Source organism: Dryobates pubescens, chromosome 8 (assembly GCF_014839835.1).
Source record: "Dryobates pubescens isolate bDryPub1 chromosome 8, bDryPub1.pri, whole genome shotgun sequence".
NCBI classification, from domain to species: Eukaryota; Metazoa; Chordata; class Aves; order Piciformes; family Picidae; genus Dryobates; species Dryobates pubescens.
The window spans coordinates 21,162,047-21,187,226 of record NC_071619.1 but is presented as its reverse complement, the minus strand read 5'-3'; the positions used below and the strand labels follow the sequence as shown (position 1 = coordinate 21,187,226).

The following is a 25,180-nucleotide window of genomic DNA, read 5'->3' as shown; positions in this document are numbered from 1 at the left end:
AAGTCAAACACTGTCACTCAAGGCTTCAGTGTTAACAATACTGACTTTTATAATGGCCAAATACAGCGAATTGGTGCCCACGCTTAACAGCTTGTTACCCACTGTTACCACTGGGCTATCAACACCACACTGCTGCAACCTTCCTCCTATCAACCTCAATGAAAGCTGATGCAAAGATGAAAACTGAGAACTTTGTTTGCCATTGGAATGTGCTGCCCAGGGAGGTGGTGGAGTCACCATCCCTGGAGGTGTTCAAGAGGGGATTGGACGTGGCACTCGGTGCCATGGTCTAGTCATGAGGTCTGTAGTGACAGACTGGACTCGATCTTTGAGGTCTCTTCCAACCTTGGTGATACTGTGATAACTTACAAGAGCTTATGAGAAAGGAGTAGAGAAAACCTGTAATCATGTATGTAGGTTTGTATTAAACAAATCAAGACATTGGTTTGTATGTTGTTGCTAGACAAGTACTTTTTCAGCCCAGGACTGCTCCCATTTTTGTCCAATTACTGTAAGATCAGTTCTTCCCCTAGTCATCCATCTCCTGTATTTTATGGGGGTTTGGGGTTTTTTTAACCTGTAATATGTTCTGTCTAGGTTGTGTAGAAGTTTATCACTGATAAAGCTCTATTCCAAGTGCTGAATCAAAGTAGACCAAATACTAGAGTACCATCCCACTTTTTAAAATATATTACAAGTATTGTTTATATAATGTACATATATATACAAACACTACACACATATTATAAAGATGATTATAAATAAGATGTTGTTTTCTCAGTGTCTGTATGTACTAAATACCATAAAACTACATCTGACAACAGCATCTCATACACATTACACTTCCTATGGAAAAATAAACTGGAGATGTTTGCACATTGAAGTACTACTACTGTGTGGCAGTACAACTTTCACACCAACTGCACAGAAAAAACACTAAACACTTAAGCAGTTGAAGAGAGGCTACTCAAGTCTGATCCAGTTTGCAATTTCCCTGAGTTTAGGATGGATTACAAACTATTCTCTAACATTCAATATTTTGCATCTCTTATTTGTGTGTTTTTAAAAGTAACTTCTAGAGTAATAATAGAATAGAATAGAATAGAATAGAATAGAATAGAATAGACCTTCGAGATCATCATGTCCAACCCATCATCCAACACCATCTAATCAATTAAACCATGGCACCAAGCACCCCATCCAGTCTCCTCCTAAACACCTCCAGTGATGGCAAGTCCACCACATCCCCGGGCAGCCCATTCCAATGGGCAATCACTCCCTCTATGAAGAATTTCTTCCTAACATCCAGTCTAAACCTCCCATGGTGCAGCTTAAGACTGTGTCCTTTTGTTCTGGTGCTGATTGCCTGGGAGAAGAGACCAGACCCTGCCTGTCTACAACCTCAGCAATCAGATGGTTTCAAAAATTGACAAACTCTTATGGGCTGTATTATATGAAGCATGATTTATTGATTCAGTGGGCAAATTAAGTTAAATAAGGAGAAGAAATATAAACAAAATAAATTATTTTCCAACTCTACCAGTGAGTGAGTAAACTCAGAGAATCATGGTGAAAAAAAGAAAATCTAGGAGTAATAAAACAAAACCAGAAATAAAAATCATAAAACTTCACAATTGCCATCATGAGTTCATGGGTAAAGCCTGCAACTGAGCTATAGCACTGCATTAACTATGACCTTAAAGACAGCATAATTATTGTATAACATGTCTGGTTTGACACACTGGCTCCTGAGCCTGACAAAAATGCATGGCCCTTTTGCACTTCTACAATACTCATTCTTCACACTTGCATGACCTAAGGCTTTGGAGGCTGTCTTTTTAAACTGAAAAATCATGCCCAAGATAATTATGTAAAGATGATTTATGTAAAATGTAAGATCTCAAAAATGGCACAAACCACACGTGACAACATGCAATAAACAAGCAATGCACAAACAAAAGCTTTGTAAGGATTTTACCTGCCAAATGCCAACTGACTATATGTACCATGACCACTCATCAGGTGTGCTGAATACTGGAGAAATGGCAAGCAAAACTAGCCAAGTTCTTTATATCCGCAATTAAATGCAGGGAATCTTGATCACTGCATCAAGGAGAGAGGAAGATATCTTTCAACAAAACAGAGAGAAAAAGAAAGAGACAATAGCTCCAAGGTTAATACAGGTTCTTCCCTTCAGTCAAGCTCCTTGTCCTCACACATTTATTTCCGCAGTCCTTCATTCTTGTTTCGCAACAGCGGTGATGAGGAAATACTGTTTTAGAGTAAGAAAGATTAAGGAAGTCAGAAAGTAAGAATGGTCCATCTGATTATTACACTTACAACATGCTCTTTATCACATTCTTTTCTTTAAACCCCAATATTCTTTTTTTAAACAAAAACTTAGTTCTTAGTCTTAAAAAACAAATAAGCAAACAGTACCCAGGAGAAGCCAGCAAGACTACTGACATTCTTTGAAAGCTTAAACAAGTGCATCAAACTATTTCAAGAACCAATACTTTCCACAGATTGTGGTAATCTTCCATTTATTAACCACATTTTTTCTCTTACTCTTACACAGATTCCTGTGTCAAAACAAATTTTTTTTTTTTTTAAGACTGATTACAGTTAGACTGAATTAGGTCCTCTGGCTATCCAGAGAAAAAAGTGTAGATTGTGTGGATTTAGCCTCCAACATTACTCCAGAAAACAATTTCAATCTCACACAGGAAACCAGATCAAGAGAATAGAGTTTACTCCCCACTCATTCAAACACACACACACAAAACTGCAAACAAACAAAAAAACCCAAACCACACCTATCTGATGCACTGGGAAATGCTCCGCCTCAGTAAAGGTCTTAACAGCCTTGACTCAAAGGATGGCATGTGATCTCTGTTCAAGTCCAAGGAATTTGTTACTTGCCTTTGCAAAGGAGTATAGGTTTTAACTTCACTTGTGACTGCAACAGACCCTTCCAGATGGATGTCATGAAAAAAAAACAACTTCCATCATCCATTATAGCAACAGTCACTAGCTATACCTAAGAATGTAACAGTTCAAGTTCACAACCTTATTTTACTTAATGTCAAACCTGTGCAGTACATTTAACATTCTTACCAAATTAAACAGCTATAGTACTCTTCCCAAGAATTCTCCACTATGCAACACAAGCACACACCGACTCCTCCGCCAAAGGTTGACGTAGTAACAAGCCACCTGATACACTCTCAAGACAAACTCTTCCACAATGTTAAGCCTTCTTGAGTTACGCAGAGGGGAAAACAATCTTATCTTCTGATCTGCCAGATACAGTAAATCAGTGGGTAATGGCCAGTGCTGGGGGTCAGAGGTATATATAGTATAGTGTTTTCACAGTCCGTTAGTGACTACACAGCCATAAAAAGTGAAGCTAGGATCAATGGACGAAAAGAGAGGCCATTGGGACTAAAGAAGATAACAGCCACAAGGACAAGATTGAAATACAACGTATACTCAAAGTTTGCCCTTACATATTACCGAGTTTGGAAAAATAACTCATCCATCAAAAAAAAAAACCCAACTTACATCTTTGGCACAGTATGCTGAAATGAGTGAAATATTTCAGTAGATACCATGAAGTCATTAATTTCAAAATTAGTCATTCACTGCCCCCCTTCATATCAATAATAAACCAATGACTGTGAATAAGATACAGGAGGAAAATACAGAAGTCACAAAAACCTTACACATATGTAATGGTAAATATTTCATAGTCTCATTTAAAGCTGACAAAATAACAAGGTACAGGCATTGCAATTGTATGTGAGACAAGGTACATCTTAATAGTGTTTTTTAATATTATTCAATTTTTTTAAAGGGGAAAAATATTTTTCCTTATACATTACCCCAATCAGATCTGGTTCCTGTTGAAACGCCACTTTTCAAAAGTGGGATGCATGATGAGAAGGAAAAGGAAGGGAAGAAGAGAGCAAGGAATAGATTTAGTTTTGATTGTCTATCAACTATCAAAAGCAGAATGAACATTTGAAGTCTAAAATCCTTTCTGTTAGTGGTAATACTCTCCTTTTGTTATTACAACACCCCCCTCCCCCTATAAAACTTTACTTTATACAACTCCCTAGGTGTTACCCAAGTAGCAAGTGAACCCATCATCATGCTTGTCTTCAGTCCATCTAGTAGGACAAGACTATTTCATAGTTATTTTAACAGAAGGTTAATTATGCATAAAGCATTCCACAGTGATTAATAAACATGTAAAACTTCAGCCAAAAGACCCTGACATCTGCAAATTTTAAATAATTTAAATGATTCTTCGTACATAAAAACTTCATTTGGCACACTGATTTCCAACTGAATTGCTTCTAAAGAACGACCCTTGGAAGTGCAAATGTACATTTCTTTTAGGACAGTCACAACATTTCAACAGAACTTAAAAACCAGCATCTGGTATTCACGGTAGGATGTCCCTTACGAGTAAGCTTTAACTATCCACCTCAATCTACAAACTTACTCATTTGAGCTGAGTACGTTAGTGGAGAGTTTATCAAGAATTTATACATTTCATATTGCTTAGCTGTGGAAAATGCCCTCCCTCGAAGTCTCTAATTACAATTCCATTCATCTTGAAAAGTGAAATATTTCAAGTATGAACTTTACAAGCATTTGTAAACTGTTATTTTTCTCAGAGTATGAAAAGTCTCGGCTACTGCTAAACATCTTTTTTTAAAACAGCAGTACAAAAATCTTCAGTACTTAAACATATTAATTCTCTTTTCACATAGTAAACTGTGGTCATGCTTGGAAGAAAAAAACAACAACAAAAAAACCAAGGAAAAGTGAAACAGATTAACTGCATAGCTCCAATACACTTATTTCAGACAACATACTATAAATCATCTTGAAACAAAACAGGCAATTATAATGTGCACAAATGTTATGATACTATGCATCTCTACTGGTCCAATGGTTCTAACTTATTGAAACTGATGGCTGAACAAGGGCATATTGTTTCAGCACACATGGGTTACTCCAATTTGAATTCTTTCTTTAGCTACCCAGTGCTGTGCAGATTTCTCTAAGAGACATCTACCTATCTGTTTATTGACAAATCAGGCCAGATCTAAGGGGATTAAAATATATGATCAAAATTTCTGCAGCAATGTGTTTTGTTTCTGATGAATCATGTGACCTTTTCTTCCGCTCAATACTGTAAGCATCTAAAATTAAAGCAAGTCCATTTTCCTTCAAAGCATTCAGTGAGGACAGAACACAAGCTCCTTTCTCTTTCTAACCACTACCCGTCAGTTCAGTGTAAAAGAAACAAGACCAAAAGCCATGAACCAGAATAATTTGAAAACATAAGCACCTATTTGTAAACAACGCTCCTTCTCCTGCGGAAAATCTGCAACTGCTAGTTGAAAGAAAAAGTACCAAGTAAGGTAAATCAATTAGCTTACTAATTTCTCACCCTCATTTATTTAGCTCTGCACTGTATTTGTCGTAATTGACTATAATTATGTTAATTACTAACTCCAGCATAATTACTATATTTATTGTCATTGAGCATACCATGTACCCAAAGCAAAGCTGGCATTTGTCGGGCATCAAAAAAAAAAATTAAAAAAAAAAAAAAAAAAAAAAAAGAAAGAAAGAAAGGAAGAAAGAAAACCACACAACTATTGGGAGGGGTTTCTCTGAAAACTAGCTGATATACCTTCAGCAAATGAAAGGGCAAAAGAGATTTCATGCAATGCTCGTTTGAAAGCATCGGTTCATTAAGGATATTAATTTTCTGATAACTACACATTTAAGCATGACACACTGGAGCAGTATCTACAGGATTTAGCAATTATTAATGCGTGACAGTTTCAAATGCTAAGTGAATCAATTAAACAGCAGCATTCACAATTTGAGAAGAGATAACTGCTTCATAACTGCCTAAGACTACAATTTTCACATGACAAAAAAGGGCCATTCAGGCTCCTTCAAAACCTGACAGGTCAAGAAAGAAGTTTGAAACAAAAGCACCTTATAACCATCATCTCTCCTCTTTACTTGTCAGATCAACTTTGCTAGTGTCTCCGCTGAAATGGCATCACCATGCCAGCTGCCACAAGGTGATTTTTCATGTCTTGTCAAAGAAATCTTTTATTCTATTTGCTCTGCATTAACATGTTACATTTATTGATCAAGCCCTTTCTGCAGCCACAGCAGGGCACTGTGCTCTTATGCCTAAGGGGGCTTTGATGTCCTGGTGACATTCTAGACCGAATAATGCACATACTAAATGGATTTAATGCAGAAATGTGTTTGTGCATGACAGCTACATTAATAACAGCCCCTCAAACTGATAAATATGCAATTGCTATGATTAAGAGTTACCTAATTACGGTGAAAATATTTTTCCACCTTATAAATAAAACCATCAAAAAGTTTTAACAATAGTGCATTTTCTTCAACAATTTAAAGTGCTGTAAAGATCAGTCTAAATGCTTTTTAAAAAATATGTCATGCTTTGTTTTGAATTCTGGCTTTTATTTCCCTCTCTTTTGTTGTTTACCTTCCTGGTTGGTGCGTCTTACTGCTTCATAGACTGGGAAGGTGGCAAGAGGGTGAAAAAAAAGCCTCACTTTCACATACTCAACTCACAAAGAGAAATATGCCCCTTAAAACTGAAGCCCAGTTTCAAGTTGCCACTTGCCTGTTCCCCAAGGCAAGAAAACAATAGGCAGAAGAGAGAAACAAACAATCTCTAGTCCACAGAGAGGACATTACAAAGCCTCAGCATCACAGAAGTCATGGAGGAACATTCCAGACTAGGATTAACGTTCAAGGGGATGTTTTCATACATACACCCTCTCAATCTGACAGTGGAAAATATGCACAAGCACACACTGTGCAAATTATTCATGCTTCTAGCAGAAATAATCTGCACCCTAGAGAGAGGAAAGAGATATCTGTATCGCCATGAACACAATTATTGGATTAATCCTTTCTCATTGGCCAAGATCAAAGATTCACTCTCCCTTTCACCTCACATCTTAGACACAGAAGAAATCTCTGTAAGAAAAAGGAAAACAACTCACAAATTTAAAACTACAGAGGTCAACATTTGAAGATGGACTTCTCTGTGAATCAAACTGAAGATGTTAGTTATAAAAACAGAGCACCTATTTGTACAAAAATACAAAATATCTGTTACTCAAACAGTGGAGTGCATTTATTCTTTAATATGAAAAGAGCAATATGGCACAAAATAAGTTATCTAAGACAAATAAAAGAATCTTTGAATAGGTTGGGCTTTTTTTTCTCTCCACAAGATAACAGGATATACCTAAAAAATAAATTGAATAAAAAAAAGGGTTTTCAACAAATTTCTTACAAATATACATTACATCCATCATCCTACTTATTCCTGGGTTTCCTTCATCAGAGGTTTCTTTTTTGTTTTGCTTTTTTAAATTAAATTTTTAACTTCCAATAATCAACAATAGTTTTTCATTCTCCCCTAAAACACTTTTCAACAAAGCCTCCAGAAACACTAACTGGCACATCCATGACTTTGCTTTCCATACTCTATGCTTTCATTAAATGGCAACCTGGGAATGCTTTTCATATATTATGAAACAAAATAGTGGCTTTTACAGTACTCTGTTATCAAAGAAGTCTATCAAATACAGTTGCCATGAGACTCAAGTGCAGATTTCCAGAGCAAAACATGTTCCTGAAACAAGCTTTATTGAACATACACAGTGTATATAGTTCATTTGTAAAATAGCTGAAAATTACTACCAATATCAAATCAAAAGCGCTGCTACAACTCTGGACATTTTTTGATGACCATGCCAATAAAGCTGCAGAATCATAATATTATTGAAGTCAGAAAGGGCACTTGGAGGTCATCTAGTTCAATGTTCTGCTCAGACCAGGGCAACTTCAAAGCTAGATTAGATTGCTTGGGGCTTTGTCCAGTTGAGCTTTAACTATTACTCAGGATGGAGATTCCACTGCCTCTCTGGACACCTCTTCCACTCTACCTTTCTCATCACAAAGTCCTTCCATAAAAATAGTTGGAAATTCCCTTGCTGCAACCTGTGATGACTGTCTCTCATCCTTTTGCTTTGTATCCGAAAGAGTTTGGCTCCATCTTCTTCACGACCTCCCATTAGTCCCCAAAAGGAAACAAAAGACAGTAGAAGCTATTCAAACAAAACTTGTAAGAGAAATCTTGGCAAATCTGAGTAACAAAACCACCACTGAGTGAATTCACATAATTTCTTTCAAAAAAAAAAAAAAGAGAGAAGAAGATAAAGAAGTGCCTTAACAACCAACAACTAGTTAGAAGATATCCATACATTTTTAAAAACTATTATCCAAATGTGTATCTACTCAACTTTTTTCTTTTTTTTTTAAAAAGGAGGTGGGGGTGGGAGAAAATCCTTGGTTTGTACAAACCAACAAGGTCTATGTCCCAGAAAACCACAACAGCATCTCCTGAAATACGTGATGAAGAGATAAGCTTGAAAAAAGTTGTTTGCACAACTAATTCTCTCCCAATCTACTAACAGCATCAGCCAGTCTTCACACTTTTTTTTTTCCTGTATACCTGGACAGGCTCCTGAAAACACTCATTTACAGTGGAAAGCCTTAAATGCCACAGTAATTTACCTGGGTCTATCCTGAGTTTAACAACAGTTATCTACACTATAGTACAATTCACTAAAGCAATTGTTCAAACAAGTATTACATTATAATCAGTTGCATAAAGAAGTTTTGTGACAGCTGTATCATGCAGTACAAATACATCTTTTTGATAAGAGTCTTTTTTGTGGATAAGGGAGGTGTGTGTACACAGCAGACTGCAAAAACTACAACTGCACGTGACTTCTGGTTTAGAAAGGACAGGACCGTCTTGCAAGAAGAGTTTAAAGCCAACTGACTACAAAGCTCAATACATTACTACAACAGAGAATTATCTCTACATTGCAACTACATCCATGTTAACAACATCAAATAACATGACTGCAAATACTGTTACCCATGGGTTTTTTTGCAAAAGAAAAAAAAAAATCTTCCCTCCGTATTATTCTTAACATGATTGTTATGTTGTCACAAATGTTATTGATGCTTTAAGGTAACAGAATTTATTGCTTGCTACAGGAGGATGATTCACAGAATCGCAGTGTTTGGAAAAGATCTTAAAGATCATCAAGTTTAATTATTATCTAATTCCACTAGGCCCAATACTAGACCATATCCTTGAGCATCATGTCTAGACAGCTTTTAAAAATATCCAGGGACAGTGATTCAAACACTTCCCTAAGCAGCCTGCTCCAGACTTTGATAACTCTTTCATTTCAGCGTAGCAATTTCCAACCTAAACCTCCCCAGCGTAACTTGATGCCATTTCCTCTTGTCCCTTCCATGGTGACTTGTGAGAAGAAACCAATACGCACCTCTCTACAACCTCCTTTCATGTAGTTGTAGAGAGTAATAAGGTCTCCTCTCTGCCTCCTTTTCTTCAGCCTAAACAACCTCAGCCACTTCTCCTAAGACCCATTCCCCAGACCATTCACCAGCTTTGCTGCCCTTCTCTGGACCCACTCCAATGCCTAAACATGTCTCTTAAACTGTGTCATCCAAAACTGAACACAGCACTCAAGGTGCAGCCTCACAAGCACCTGTCCTGGTCCCTCTGCACTTTCTACTCTCCAGAAGATGATCATTCCCACCATACTTACAGAGGATAGGACACTGAAATCCCATATGCAAAATAATATTTAAAAAAAAAAAAAAAGGTCAGTAAATACTTAATTATTGCCTGATACTGAGAACATATAATTGTTGAATATTTCAGCACTTCTCTGGCTTAAATACAGGATTAAAAAATTAGTGACCATTGACATATTTTTTTCTTTCAAAGAGAGCACACACATACTCATTTAAAGAAAAATCTATTATAAAGGAGACAAAATCAAACTCCTTTTAAACAGTAATATATTTATTTTAAATAGAACTCTCCAGTATTTCCATCAGTAATAACTAATGGGAATACTATAGAATTCAAAATCAATCCACATATTTAAATAATTCTATTTTATTTATAAATTCTAACTGCACTCAGTTACAGCACTTAACTATACAGTTGCCCAAAAATAAAATGAAACAACAAAAAGACATCATCAAGGAAAAGAGTATTACAAACTGTTTATGATAATAACCAGAGATCTACAAAGAAAAAGGCACAGAAGAATGCACTTACTTGTATGTCCCATTCTTCACTTCTTCAGTTAATGATGCTTACTTTCCATTTTGAGCAGAGAACAAACCATAAGCTTCTTACTGGGAATCATTTATGTTGACACAGAAAATTTCCAAACTCACCTGGCAATTTGTGTTCCAAGGGTGCAAGAAGACAAGGCAAACACAGCCTACGAAATAGTGTTGCCCACTTGATAACAACTAAATGTACCTGACATATATGTATGTTTCTACTTTGGGAATAAATTAATTTCTATTTTTTTGAGTTGGTGTCCTATATTGCACTTGAAAAATCTATGTATTTCCACATACCTCAACAAGTTGAAGCTAAGATCTAGCCTTTTTGCCATATGTCCATATTTTCTTCCTAGGAATTCTGGAATTTCTTCACAGTCTTGACTAATGTAGGACACCTGAAAATTGGAAGCAAAAAGGAAAAGTTTCCTAAGTGGATTATTTAGTTTCCTGTCTCACTTCCATGTCATTGATGCAATGACAATGCACAGTAAATTCTCATTACAGCTTTAAACTACATCAATTTTACTGCTATAGAATCTGTCACAATCTCATTTTCCTATTGATAAAATCAGTTTAACATTTATTACCTCTATAGTCCTACGTACAATTCATTCATCCTCCCAGTGCTCAAATTAATTGTATAAACACTGACAACTTCTCAGCTCTGGTGAGGTTTTAGGCACCTCAATACAACAGAGATGTTGAGGTACTGGAGTGAGTGCAGAGGAGGGTAATGAAGCTGCTATAGGGCCTGGAGAATAAATCTTATGAAGAGCAACTGAAGGAGCTGGGGTTGTTTAGTCTGAAAAAGAGAAAGCTGAGGAAAAACCTCATTGCTGTCTACAATTACCTGAAAGGACATTTTGGATAGGCTGGTGCTGGTCTTTTCTCACAGGTAATTAGTGATAGAACAAGAGGGAATGGCCTCAAGCTGTGACTAGGTAGGTTTAGACTGGACAGGTTTAGACTAGGCACTAGGAAAATTTTTTCCACGGAACGAGTGGAATTTGCTGCCCAGGGAGGTGATTGAGTCACCTACCCTGGGTGTGTTTAAGGGTCGTTTGGATATGGTGCTTGGGGATATGGTTTAGAGGTGAAACTTGTAGAATAGGGTTATCAGTTAGACTTGGTGATGCTGAGGATCTTTTCCAACCTGAATGTTTCTGTGATTCTGTGATTTTAGATTTTGTGCTGAAAAAATTTTATTTGCCCTTAAACAGCAACTTGCTAGTTAAGTAGATTTCAACACTGTGCTAGATGACTGTCTATAAAATACAGCTATTATCTAAATAGTTAATATAAAGACAAATGCCAAAACCATTGGTTTAAAAGATGTTTAAAAACATGCAAAAATGTCAGTCAAACTTTGTTTTGATAGTATTTCACTTTCTACTAAAATAGAGACTCCTCTGCAGAACAGACTGACAGTATGTACTTTTGCAAGTCATCCTGGTCTCTGACACTCTAAAAATTATTGCAATCTGATAGCACTATATTGCACACCATTTAATTCATTCTATTCAATAACTTCAACAGAAAAAGCTGACAACAGTGAAATAATTTTTACAAGCTGAAAACAGGTAGCCCCTGTTATTAAACCATACTTGCTGTTGCAGTTAAGTTCCACTACCAGACACACCCATGACTTCAACAAATGTTATGGACAAAAGTAGAAGGAACTGTTTGGGGTAGCTGGTTTGGATATAACAAAAAACATTTTGAAGAATATTGAACTCAGTATGTGAGATTCTTTTCTTCCACTTTTTGTACAAGAAAACTACATACAGGTAGGTATGCATACAAGATTTACTTAATTTTTCGCTGAACAGTAGATTTCTTTAGACTAGTTGGAAAAACACATTAATGGCAGAATAATACTTTTAATTAAGCATTTAGTTCAATGTAACACATTGAAATAGAAATCACTAAAATATGATGCCTATTAATGCCAGGAGTGCAAGGTTATCTTGAGCAATTACAATCATAGCAAGAGCACAGATGACCACTTCACTTTTCACTCAGGAAGGAGTAGCGGAGAAGGAGCAAGAGGACTCTTGACCTGCATTCCCACTGCTTCAGAAACTTACCAAGCCATAAACATTCTAGCTCCACAAGAACAGAAATTCAAGAAAAAAGTTCAGAGCTTCAGCCTTTGAACTGTTATAATATGCAGATATATTTGTACAACTGGTGTAAACAGATTATTTGCAGGCGTATTTACAGATGAAATATGGTTGTCATGATCTGCTAGTACTGAGGCCTTGCAAAAGGAGTTTTACTTCCACAAAGTCCACTTGAGCCCACTTACAGTGCAAGCACCTTTTCAATTTAAAACAAACAGATTTATTTTTCCACAAAACGCAGAGTGCATTTAACTTCATATCTCTACATCACACATACTCAAACTTGCTTCACGTACCCAAGTACTCTCTAAAGAACAGCAGCAGCAACTGCCAGCAGTGCAATACATGATAAGCTTTTAAAAACAAGTTTTCAAGAGTTATTTCCCCTCTCTTCTGCTCTTTAATCCATGAATAATGCTAATGTAAAACAAGATTTCAATAGTCTGGACAAAATAATAACATTTCTTCATTTTCATTCTTTCAGTTCAAAATCATTTATCCATAAAATAATAAAATGTACATAATTCAATAATCTTCCTTTCACACCCATCTAAATACAAACGAGCATGAGATCTGAAGTACATATCCGTGGATGCCATCACAGAGAGGAGATAGCAAGCCTACTTTTTCCAAGACTCCTCAGCTCTTAGATTCTTAGATTTTTCTATACCAGTCATATAACTTCACATAGGATTAAAAACTGAATGTAGATGTTTCCACTGTGTAATTCTCCAACTCAAACCAAGTACCAGATGGTCACAGTCAATCATTTTTATTACTGGTGACCTGCTCAATATCCCACTGAAATGTTCAGAAATTTTGCCACAAAGCTCAGCATCAGATAGGGTATGGATGTCTGAACTTGCAGGTTCTTCAACATACTGTATGTAATTCAGAAAAAAAATGCCTTTGCACAGACTACTTAAAACACAACCAGATAGCAGTTGCACCTCTCTTTTGCTGCAGTTTCAGAGGATATTACCATTTATCTCTGCAATCATTTTACAATGATATTGTAATCTTAGTAACTCATAAACTAACATATTTATTAAAAAAAGGTCTCCAAATAGGCCATGTATGAATTCTCAATATTGCACATTCCCTTCCATTGAAGGGAATTGCACCTAGATAATATTTTAGGTCAGTTGAGCATTATATTTCACTCAATGCTGTTAGAAGATTGTATCTTAGGCACATCACTAGGATATGCTTTACTCAAAGGGGCTCCAGGAATGCTCAAGGGAAGAAGACAGTTTGTGACTCAGTGCCATGTAGTGCACCACAGAGACCACAGGCAGAATTTCCTGCAGCAGCTGCAAAATTAACCAATTGCCCCCATATCACACATATTCCACACACAAACTGTGATCAGATTAAAGAAGAAATCAGATGGCCTGCATCCTGGTTTAATGCAAATTTATTTTCAAAAAGAAAATAAGCTTCATTTATTCTTGTGGGGAAGAAAGAAAAATATTTTGATAGTTTTAGTCACGGGTTCATCCACAATGACACAAATTTTTAGACAGAAAAATTTTTCAGCAACCAACCACAAACAGCATCGGGTAAAGGCCAGCAGGATTTGTTTTAGTTCCCAAACAAAACTCGAACCAAAATGAAACATTCACAGCGCTTACTTTCAGAAGGAACAACACTTTGCATATTTCAGTCCTTCCCCTTCCGTTTATTCCCGCAGCCTACTCAAGGCCGAGAGCGGCTGGGTCCACTCCGGAGCACAAGCTCCTCAGCTCACGGGATCCCGCACCGGGGTCCATCGCTAGCAGCAAACCTTGCACGGGAGTGAACTGCTGCAGCCACGCTGTTCCCACAGCAAAGTTCCAGCAACACAAGCCTGTTGCAGCTGAGCGGCTGCAGCAGTAGCGTAAGTGGCCAACTGATAGTCCCTCAGCACCAACTATCCTGGTGTTCCCTTCTTTATCCGTAGGACAACTACCACCTGGAGGACACACACTCAACTCGTGCGACTCTGGGCACACCCCTGCAAGCCGCACCGCCTACCCGCGGCCGCCCATCGCTGTAGGGGACAGGACAGCTCCTCAGCTCCGGCGGCCACAGAGCAGCGTGTTTGCGAGACAGGCAATACCTGAGCAGCGTCTCATAGCACGCTGCCTGCATGCGGCTGGAAGCTAAAACGCCTCCGCCCCTTGCGAGCCCGCCACCCCCTAACTCCTCGAGAGCCTCCCCTGGCCTCAGAGGAATCAGCTATGGGGAGTCAGCGTGGAGTTCAAGCAGCTGCTACCAGTGCCGGGGGCGGGGATGCGCCGGCCGGGGCGGGCGGCCCCGGCAGGTGGGGCTACCGTCGCCTCGGCCCTGCGAGACGCGGACACTTACTTGGGCTCCGCTCACCACGACCCCTGCCATGGTTGCGGGGACGGTCACGCCGAGGCTTTCGCGGGCTCGGAGCCGGGCTGGGGCTGCGCTGGGCCGGGGCCGCCTCAGCTTCCTCGCGGCAGTCAGCTGACACGGGCGGAAGCGCGGCCGGGCCGGGCCGCGCTGGGGGCGGTGGCGGCAGAGCGGAGCTCCCGCTGCCGGCTGCAGCTGAGCTGAGCGTGCTCGCCTGCAGCGGGAAGGTCCGCGGGGGAGCAGCGACCGCTGTGCCCCGCTAGGGCCCTGCCGCGGTCTTCCCGTTGGGACCGTCCCGTTGAGGAAGGATGGGTGCACTCCAGCGCAGGGGGCTGTGACGGAGGCTACTGACCAGAGCGTGGGGCCGGTGGCAGGCTCTGCTTTGCTTCTCCGGGCCGAAGATGCTCCCGTCCGGCGGCTGTGCCAGGCCCCGCTGCAACGCCTTAACTGGAGTGACGGGGCAGCCGCCACATACCTGTCGGCCGTGTTTCAGCACTAAGCTGAGACCTCACGGTTGGGTTGTAACAGCGGTGGATAAGCCCTGGGGGAAAGTGATGGCAGTAGCTGCTTTGTGACAGTGAGCTTGGGCTTGGATTTCATTCCACTTAATAAACTAGATGACTTGAAAGGTCATCTAGGCTGGCTTCGCATCTACTGAACAGCCCACTAATTCATGGTATAAAGCACAACTTGCCTTGGAAGAGATGGATGTCACTGGTAAAGCAACGTTTACAGACTTAATCCCATGCTCTCTACCAGAGAGGCCCACATCCCCATAACCATATTTTGTGTCTATAGGGTGAAAAACAGAAATACCTTTGGAATTACAAGAAATACCTGTCAAACTGGCTATGCAGGGTGAGGATTTGATAAACTAATGGCATGATAATAGGTTGTCTCTGGTTAGGAAGAGTAGGCAAATTTAAGGTTTTCTGTAAGAATTTTATGTGAGACTTTTACACATACTTAGGTTTCACAGGCTTGGATCCTAAATCCTGTTAGTCATCTACATACCCCTTCAGCTGTCTAAACACCTTCAAAAATCTGGCTCTTCTTTCCCTTTTCTTGCAAGCAGAGGAACATGCTGGGAGGGGAAATAAATTTCAGGAGAACAGACTTTCTACATTGCAAAGCTCTTTCATTCAGCAACACAACAGAAAGTGATCTGTACTTCCTGCTCTGCCTCTTAATATCAACAGAATAAGTACTTGGTACAGCTTTGGTACTACACCTCTAGAGCTATTCCTCCTTTTACACTGACTGCTAGACATGAAACAGAACAAACAGTGAAGGAAAGAAAAACGTTTTGTGCCTCTTTTTTTTCCTCCCTATAGAGGAATGGATCTAATTTTCTTTGTATTGTAAGACAGAAAAGAATCAAACCCTTCATCCACAGTAAATAAACTGATCCTACACTGATGAATCAAAGTTACTCTAAGTAGGTGTTTTCCATCAAGGCATACCTGCTAGTTCAGTCATCACTCAGCATGCTTCAAACAATCATTTACCTTATTTATTTATTAGATTATATAGCAAAAAACATATGCCAATGAAAACAAGTGCTGTGTGAACTGTAAGTTTAAACAAAGCAATACATTCTCTTCTTCCTGTATCCACCTCTTTCCATCTCTCCTTCACAAGGATGCAGTTCCCACCAGAACGAAGACATACAGCTCAAGGCATAAAGTGGCCCACTGCTATAGTTGATTTGTCATAATGGTGTAAATTCAGTTCAATACTACACTCCTGTAAAATTGGAATAACTATATTGAAAGCAATTTAGCACATCATTATCTATGTTATTAGTATTAATTTTCGTAAACTGTTAGCTGTCACTTCAGAGGTATCTATGAAGAAAAAATCCTGCCTGAACAGTTTACAAAACAGCACACGAATAAACAAGTCTGTTTTTTTCCATCTTCTTACGTTGCCAGTTACATTAACCTGCCATTGATCCTCCTACTTACTAGGCAAGACCTTGTCTAGAGGGAAAAGTTGCAGGTGCAGCTCCCTAAACTGCGTGACTTAAATTGACTTTATCATCTCTTTAATCAGTTGAGCTGAATTTTGTAAATTACAAAAACAGCTTCAGGAGGTGGCAAACTGTTTTAAGTGCATCTGGCTTATAATCATTCTTTAGAAACCAGTTCAATGTTTTCTTGTACAGACCTGGCCTAGATTATTATCTGCCATGGATAAAATAATAGATCCAAATCCTGTGGTGTGTAACAAACACAGAGTGCTACCGACTGCAGTGACAAAATGAACCTATTATACTGTGCAGGAAATGAAAAACAAAACTGTAGAACAGAAGAATGGAGAGATGAGATGACTGTCTTGTCATGATGCTTCCCTAGACTTTGAAAACTTACATCTTAAAAGTCTTAATGCTGCTGACAATTTCCTATGGGATGATTGGCAAATTTCTTACCCTTTTTTTTTTAAATCCCCCTCTGTTTTACTCCTTAATCTCTAAGCACCCATCACCTGCACAGAATTTGCAAAATTAATGAAAACTCACAGCTGCAACTGTCTACCACTGAAAGAGTATTTTACAACATCTAATCTGAAACTGTAACGAAGTTATAATGTCTCAGATTTCAAACCTATGAGTCAATGTGCTCATTACTTTGTGCCTCATGTTATGACGAAGCTAAAATACATTACAGTGCTACAAAAATACAGAAGGGCTTTTTTAGCTTTTGAGTTTGCTGATTATCAATGTCACTTTCTAGTACAGACTCTAGATGATTGCAAGGCTGCCTCTGGTTTTAGAATGTTTCTTGACTCTTGTCCCTGCACACCTGAATCCTCTGAATGTTTTCTTTACCTTTGATAGAGGTGCCTTTAAAAGCAAACTTAGAGGACTAAGTTTGAACTTAGGTAATATATTTTAGTTGGTGGTTGCTTAGAAGCTGAAAGTTTTGTGAGGATTCTTTGTAGAAATTGAAATAATTTATACAACAGTGGGACTCAGCTGACCTTTGAAATGTCTTTTTTTTATTCTGTATACACAAAATATTAAAATCACTTGTTTATATTATGAGTTTCACTGCATAGTTAGAACAAGAAGGTGCCACTTCTCTATTGGCCAAATATGATTTCCTCAGATTTTTAACAAATCTTGCCAAAATTGCTTCATATATGACTTACCTATAGCAAAGCATTAAAGATGGTGTTTATTGTCCAAACTAGAATCTTCAGGTGTTAGTTCCAGGAAGTAACGTTGCTAGCACTCTCTGCTGCAAAACACAAGAAAAAATAAGCATGATGGAAAGAAGAGAAAATACAACAAAGCATATTGACAATGACAGAAAGAAATACAGTAATGATGATATCATTTGCCATCCCTAAGCTTAACTGCTGGAAATTAGATTTCTCTTTTCCCATCTCAAACATATTTTTTATAATCCAACTTAAAAAAACCCAACTTTCAACAGCCAATGATAAACAAAGGGATCTGAAAAGCAAGTTATGCATGTATACCTAATACACTAGTACACCTTTTCTTGAGCTATAGCAGTATGACAGGGTGCTGCTAAATGAAAATGACAGTGGAGTGATAGTTTATTTTTCTTTTCAGAAGTGTATGCCCACATTTGTGTGTTTGAAACTGTAGGATAAATTTGTCCAGAAAAGCAGCCAATGACAATTGGTTATGTTGTACTACCATGGGCCCATATAATACCTCTGCGTTTGCTTTGAGTTTCCCACTGTTAACTAATGGCCTGGATTTACATTTTTACATTCTTGTGGAGCCTTCTATGAGAAATAAAAAAAAGAGGGTTAATACTTTTATTAAAAATAGAGGTTCTGCCTTTATTCTTTCCTACAACACAGAATCAGTGCCCAATCTGATATATTTCCTAAGAAAATATTTTGGCGCTGATTCTTTACCTGTCCCCAAGCAAAGAAGAATTATTTCTAAAACTGTATCTCTAGGATATATTTGATTATTATTTTCCTGTTATATGGTAGTAGTATGGTATGAGCACAGTGAAGCTACATGGTAATTGTTAATGAGTACAGCTCTTACATAAGCTTGCTCCCTGTTTTATTGCAAAGGCACCCTCAACATTTTCTCATGTCTTTGAAAAGGTTCATTTTGTAACCTTGTTAGCATTCGTCTAAAGTAAGTTTTTGTATAGGCTTTGGAATGCAATATAATATAAGCTAAAAGTTTTCCAGAAAAACCTCAAAGCTTTGATGAGAGAAAGGGGCGGAAATTCCTGAAATGTTTATCCACTAATCTCACCTGGCTTCTACTGAAGTCAATGACAGTTTTGTCAGCCATGATATGGCTTAAATACAATTAAAAATCCCTTATGTTACATTATGTAGCACACTATAGGTATTAGGCTAGAATTACAAGTGACACACTCAAAACTAAGGCATAGCTAAAATTAATTGTGCAATTTCATTCTCTCTTCTTGTAGCATATGTTATGGTACAGGATTAGTTTTGTTGTTGGTTTTGGTTGTTCAGTGGTTTTTTTAATATATAGGAGTCTGTTACCTTTAGACTACAGATTGAACAGAGCTAAGTAAATTTATCTCACTAAGTTCTTCAATGTACTGTAGCACCAGAGCACCTAGCATTTTTTAATACATTTATTCTCACCCTATGCTAGGAAAACAGAAAAAAATCCTCTCATTCCTACCTGCAGAAAAGGAACTGAGGCACAGAAACGCTAATTTATTTGTTTAAAAACTTAGGTTCATTATCTGTAGTCAGATAGGGAACTGAACCTGCACTCCCAAGACGTAGGCTGCTACACTTAACAGTAGACAATACGCTGTCTTGCATTGCCCTATTCAGTGTTAATGCACAGTAGGTGTTATGTAAGAAAAATTACTACTTCCAGTCAGGGAGAGAAGCAAGTTTAGGACCGCAATTTCTTTGCTCCCAATGGACAGTAACTTCCAGGCAAAAGGATATTCTAAGACAAAGAATGATTACAACTCTGTGTGTCCCACCCAGAGTATATAGTAAGCAGAAAGATGCTGACATGGGGCATCCACCAGGTCTATATATTACTGCAGGATTTGGACATGTTGCTGTAACTAATTGTGTAGCACAAACCAAAGACAAGAAATCGTTTATAATTCATGCAATCTAAAGTTTTTTCATAGAGCAAACAAAAGAATGACAGAATTATCCTCCTGCCAAGTTTCAAAGCCTGTCACTAGCCATGGAGGCACAGAACACTTAGTAAACTGAGATCATAAGAACATTTTCATTTGAAAGAATTCAGTAATCTTTGTATGGAACTTGTTGTTACTGCTTCTCATATAATTATATGTTGCATGCATAGATAGAGATTATTCTTCCTGAAGCCTAAGATGACTGACTCACAACAAACCTGAACTGATGTACTTCCCTACAGTCCATTACATATAGGTGAATTTAAAGTTGGCTGGCTGCATTATCATGGGAAAGTAAATTGCAATACTGAAGCAACTCTACATCTTCATGCATTGATGCTTGCTTGATTATAAGAATGCAACATGAGCTGGGGGGGAAAAACTGATTAAATGTGAGATAAAATCTAATTTGGCACCTTCTAACATTGCAGTTAGAATAGAATAAACCAGGTAGGAAGAGATCTTCAAGATCATCGTGTCCAACCTATCATCCAACACCACCTAATCAACTAAACCAAGCAACCAAGCATCCTATCAAGTCTCCTCCTGAACACCTCCAGTGATGGGGACTCCACCACCTCCTCAGGCAGCCCATTCCAATGGGCAATCACTCTCTCTGTGTAAAACTTCCTCCTAACCTCCAGCCTAAACCTCCCCTGGCACAGCCTGAGACTGCGTCCTCTTGTTCTGGTACTGGTTGCCTGGGGGAAGAGACTAACCTCTGCCTGTCTACAAGCCCCCTTCAGGTAGTTGTAGAGAGCAAGAAGGTCTCCCCTGAGTCTCCTCTTCTCCAGGCTAAGCAACCCCAGCTCCCTCAGTCTCTCCTCATAGGGCTTGTGTTCCAAGCCCCTCCCCAACTTTGCTGCCCTTCTCTGGACACACTCCAGCAAGTCAACATCCTTCCTAAACTGAGGAGCCCAGAACTGGACACAGTACTCGAGGTGCGGCCTAACCAGTGCAGTGTACAGGGGCAGAATGACCTCCCTGCTCCTGCTGGCCACACTGTTCCTGATGCAGGCCAGGATGCCATTGGCCCTCCTGGCTGCCTGGGCACACTGCAGGCTCATGTTCAGCCTACCATCAACCAGCACCCCCAGGTCCCTCTCTGCCTGGCTGCTCTCCAGCCACTCTGACCCCAGCCTGTAGCACTGCATGGGGTTGTTGTGGCCAATGTGCAGAACCCAGCACTTGGATGTGTTAAATTTCATGCCGTTGGATTTCTTGTCTATATAACAAATTTGGGGTTTTAGAAGTTCAGTGAGGTGTTTTCTCCATGTATCTGTCACAGCCTGAATAGAAAGCTCAAACAACAACGAAAGTAGCTGCAGAGGCTAGATAAGCTTGTAGTTGAGCTGATCTCTTTTGTTATAGATGTGATGGCAGTTCACTCTAGAACTGAAATACCAGACCACTAGACCAACAGAGGTGGTTTGGGTTGATTTTTGTATGCCTTTTTTTTTTCCCCTTCAGATACTATATTTATCAAATCAACCCATCTTAATTTACCAATAACACTGCATAATAGGTGAGGCCTGTCTATAAATAGGCAGAGACTATTGAAAATACTCATTGGAAGGGGTCCTATGCTGCTAAGACCTTACGCGCCTAAGGATAGGTGTCTTTACACCAGCAGAAGACTGTATGATCAGGAAGGAGTTCAACCCAGGGCATGGGAATAACTAACATTAGCAAACAGGTTCCTTCCCTACTTTTCATGGCCTCATTTTATAATCTTGCATCTGTGAGCTGGTTATACCAGCAAAGGGCAAAACCACAGCCTTCCACACACAGAACAGCTGTGATACTGCTGTTGAAAAGAAAGCAGTAAGCAGGTACACAGTCCAATCAGAAGTCAACATAATACAGTTCAATATGGAATAACTTCTGTATTTTAAGGAGTAAAAGTTTTGTTTCCCTATTATTCAGTTCTAAAGCCAGTTGCTATATTTCATTATACCTTTTAAGTACCAAAGATTCCCACAGAAATGTATGGAAGTTGCTAACAGTTTGGATGGCTATGAAACAACAGAGCTCAAAAGCCACCATCCTCTGCAGTTTGTTAAATAGCAGTATTTTCCCATTACTCAGTACTTTCATCCACCCATCCTTCTGGGTGAGGAGGGATAAATACAACACAGCTAGCTATCCTGTGTCATCTGGAGACATTAGTAGGAAAGGAGCATGCACACACATGATGCAAAGAGGGAGAGCTGAAAGCTGAAACTTACAGAGGTAGTCTCCACAAACTATATAGTGTCAATTAAGAGACATAAAGACACATAAACCTGGCAACTATAAGAAACAGGTTTTACACTTCTTGAAAATAAGAGAAAATGCACATTATATCAAGGTGATTTAGTTACATACTGTTCTTGACTCTTCCTGGTGGTGACTTCAGTGTTTTACTTCTTTCTTCCTCTCTCCTCACATGCAAATATATTAACTTAGAAATCTTTTGAATCCAATATCATGCATAATCCCTTTCCTAGGAAAGATGAAGCCGAATGTGTGCTAATTGTAGCACATGTTCTATATTACCTACTGGTCCTGAAAGACAATTCTATCCTAAGTTCTCCTGTACTGCATCTAGCACTATTCAGTCACACAATGTTTCTTTTTTTAGTAATTAGGAAATTATATGTAAGCTGGTGGAAGAACAAAGGAACCCAGGGCAGTTGGTAAGGTATTTTCTGTAGGAACTGCACTTTAACAAGAAGATGGCATTACTGTGAATGGAAAATACACAAAGTTGGTATTTGTAGGTCAAGTGCTCCTGTGATATTAAGATTAGGTCCATTACAACTTTCCAAACACTGTCCCATTCCTTCTTTCCAAAAACCTGTTTTCTAGACCCTTCTCACTATTTCAGTGGCAAAATTAAAAGGAGGAAAGAGCCAATTCGTTCATTGAGAACAGAGTGGTATTCCATAAGCTATATTTTTATGTTTTAGTCTCCGAGACATCTGTTCAAACAACAACAAAAAAATATTTTGATAAGCCTTCTTTTGGTGAGAAACACAAAAGAAACAGACTGAAAACAAAGAGATTCCCTATTTATATTGCAGAGATTATTAGAAAAAGATTAATGCTAAACTTAAGGAAATTCTTGGCTTAATTTTGGAATCAAGCTTTAACTCCATACATTTAAAAGTATTTTAAAATGTGCTGATATTTGGCCATCATACTGAGAACCTCTTCCACAACAACAAACGGCTCAGAGCTTCTTATTAGTAACTGTTGCTCTCAAGTAAAGATGAAAATGGACTGTAAATAATACAATATACAGCTTTCCATGCTTAGGTTTCTTGCAGGAATACCCATCAGATGAGTAAAGCTACTGAAGCTATCAGCTGATGTTGGATAACATACATGATTAATTAGGAACAAAGTATTTTGGTTTGAGCAGAGAGCTGTCCACATTACAAAATTAACATAAAAACTGATACCAGAATTGGCATACTGGGGGGGAGCGGGGGGGGGGGGGGGGGGGCAGGGAAGGAAACAAAAAACCCACCAACAATGATTGAGTAGACACAGACCATACAACCATTTCAAATACCCAGGCTTTGTCTTCGGATCAGAATTAAGATGGCATGAGTCACACTGTGATGGTGTAAACTCTTCAGTTTCAAAGTTGACAGTGTAGCGTATTTCAATACCATTAACCTGCCAAAACAAACAAACAAATTTCAGGGTTCTGGTTTGGGATTTCTTTCTAGTAATGGTGTCATGGTTTAAATGCAGCCAGCAACTAAGCACCGCTCACAGTGCGCGCCCAGCTTACCCGCTGGTGGGGTGATGGGAGGAGCAGAAAAGGCCTGAACTCTGTGTAAGCACTGCTCAGCAATAATGAAAACATCCCTGTATTATCAACACTGTTTCCCATACAAATCCAAAACTTAGCCCTGTACCAGCTACTAGGAAGAAAATTAACTCTATCCCAGCCAAAATCAGCACAAATGGGCATACACGTATTTGAGTAACATAACAGCTCACGTGATTATGTGCCGAGTTAACTACCGTGCTACAGCTGTGTTACTTACTGAAGATTCTGTATCTTGTTAAGACAAGGCTGGGTGAATTCTGTAATAAAAAGTAAAAGCTAAAGATGACAGATGCTGATGTGTTTTTAACATTCAGTCACAGAAATATTACAAAAGGTTTCATACCAAGCCAAAGATAAAAGGTTCAAGAAGTTTAAAACATTATTATTCATAAAACTTTTGCAAATTAATTTTTTTCCTCTGAGAAGGAGGAAAAAAAAAAAAAGCCAAATACTTTGTTTATTTTTAGTGGAGTAACTCAATTTATGTGACAGAACTCAACAACAAGGAAGCTGTCATAACAAATATAATGGATCAGGACCACAGGACAAAGGAATAGAACACAGTTTTGCAAAATGAGCTCTTAGAGAACTGGCAGTAACCAACAAAACCTACTTTATTCTCATCTCAAAACTCTTGAGAAATATGCACAGTTTATTCTCACTATGAATAGATAGAAACATCCAGATTAGCCAGCCAAGTTTCTAGCATTTTTCCCCAGTCTGTCAGCTGTCTTAGACCTCTCTACTAAAACAAGAATAAAACACCTATTAGGCTGTACTTTATAAGAAGGATCTGTTTGTAGTTTCCAAAGCACTACTACTGAATAAAAAGGAGAATCTGCAAAATTTTACAAATTGTACAGCCTGAGAACCATGTGTTGAAGATGAGATTATGCAGTAGCAGTCAGAGATGGTTATAAGCAGTTTCTATTGGCTTGTTTAATTTTATGTTAGTTCATTAATCTTCTATTAAAATATTTATTGATAATTTACTAAGGTTTTTAGGAATTAAAACTTCATTTTCTTCACTTGAGAATGTGCATTCTGGTTCACATACTACTGGTGATACACGTCCAGGAAGCTTTACTCTAGCCTTCCACCTCTCTGACACCTCAGACATGGCACTGAAGCTATGTGATCTCAAAATGTGGTTTCACATACTCTTCAGATACAGAAGCCCAAGTAAAGTGAAGCCACTTGTGAAAAATCATCACTACCTTGGGCCTAATGGCTCACTTGAAAACTTTTCTTTCTTAAATCTGGCATCTAATGCAAGTCTGACATAAAAGAATTGGGTTGGAAAAAAATTTGAACTGTTCATGAAATTAAGAAAAGGGATTAAGTGATGAAGTAACCTCAAAGATGTAGCATCATGGAGATTATTTCTGCTTATTACACATGTTAAATCATGTGAAAGGATAGCAAGATATTAAATTCAGTTCTTCCCT

At 38.6% G+C, this 25,180-nt stretch overlaps 1 protein-coding gene and 1 long non-coding RNA gene across 2 annotated transcripts in view; both read right to left on the bottom strand.

Moving 5' to 3' along the window:
- Positions 1-14,864, bottom strand: part of LRMDA (leucine rich melanocyte differentiation associated) — a 642,594-nt gene extending 627,730 nt beyond the window's left edge. The window contains exons 1-2 of the mRNA XM_009897634.2: positions 14,751-14,864; positions 10,573-10,673 (exon numbers count right to left, since the gene is read on the bottom strand). Of these exons, the coding sequence (XP_009895936.1) occupies positions 10,573-10,673; positions 14,751-14,780 (131 nt within the window). The 5' untranslated portion in view covers positions 14,781-14,864. The remainder of the gene's footprint in view (positions 1-10,572; positions 10,674-14,750) is intronic.
- A 1,449-nt stretch (positions 14,865-16,313) lies between these two features.
- LOC128897374 (uncharacterized) lies at positions 16,314-23,565 on the bottom strand. Its single transcript, XR_008462360.1, has 3 exons — positions 23,454-23,565; positions 17,916-18,004; positions 16,314-16,508 (listed from the first exon to the last, which is right to left on the bottom strand). It is a non-coding gene; the product is annotated as an uncharacterized LOC128897374 (long non-coding RNA).
- Positions 23,566-25,180: the final 1,615 nt, after the last annotated feature.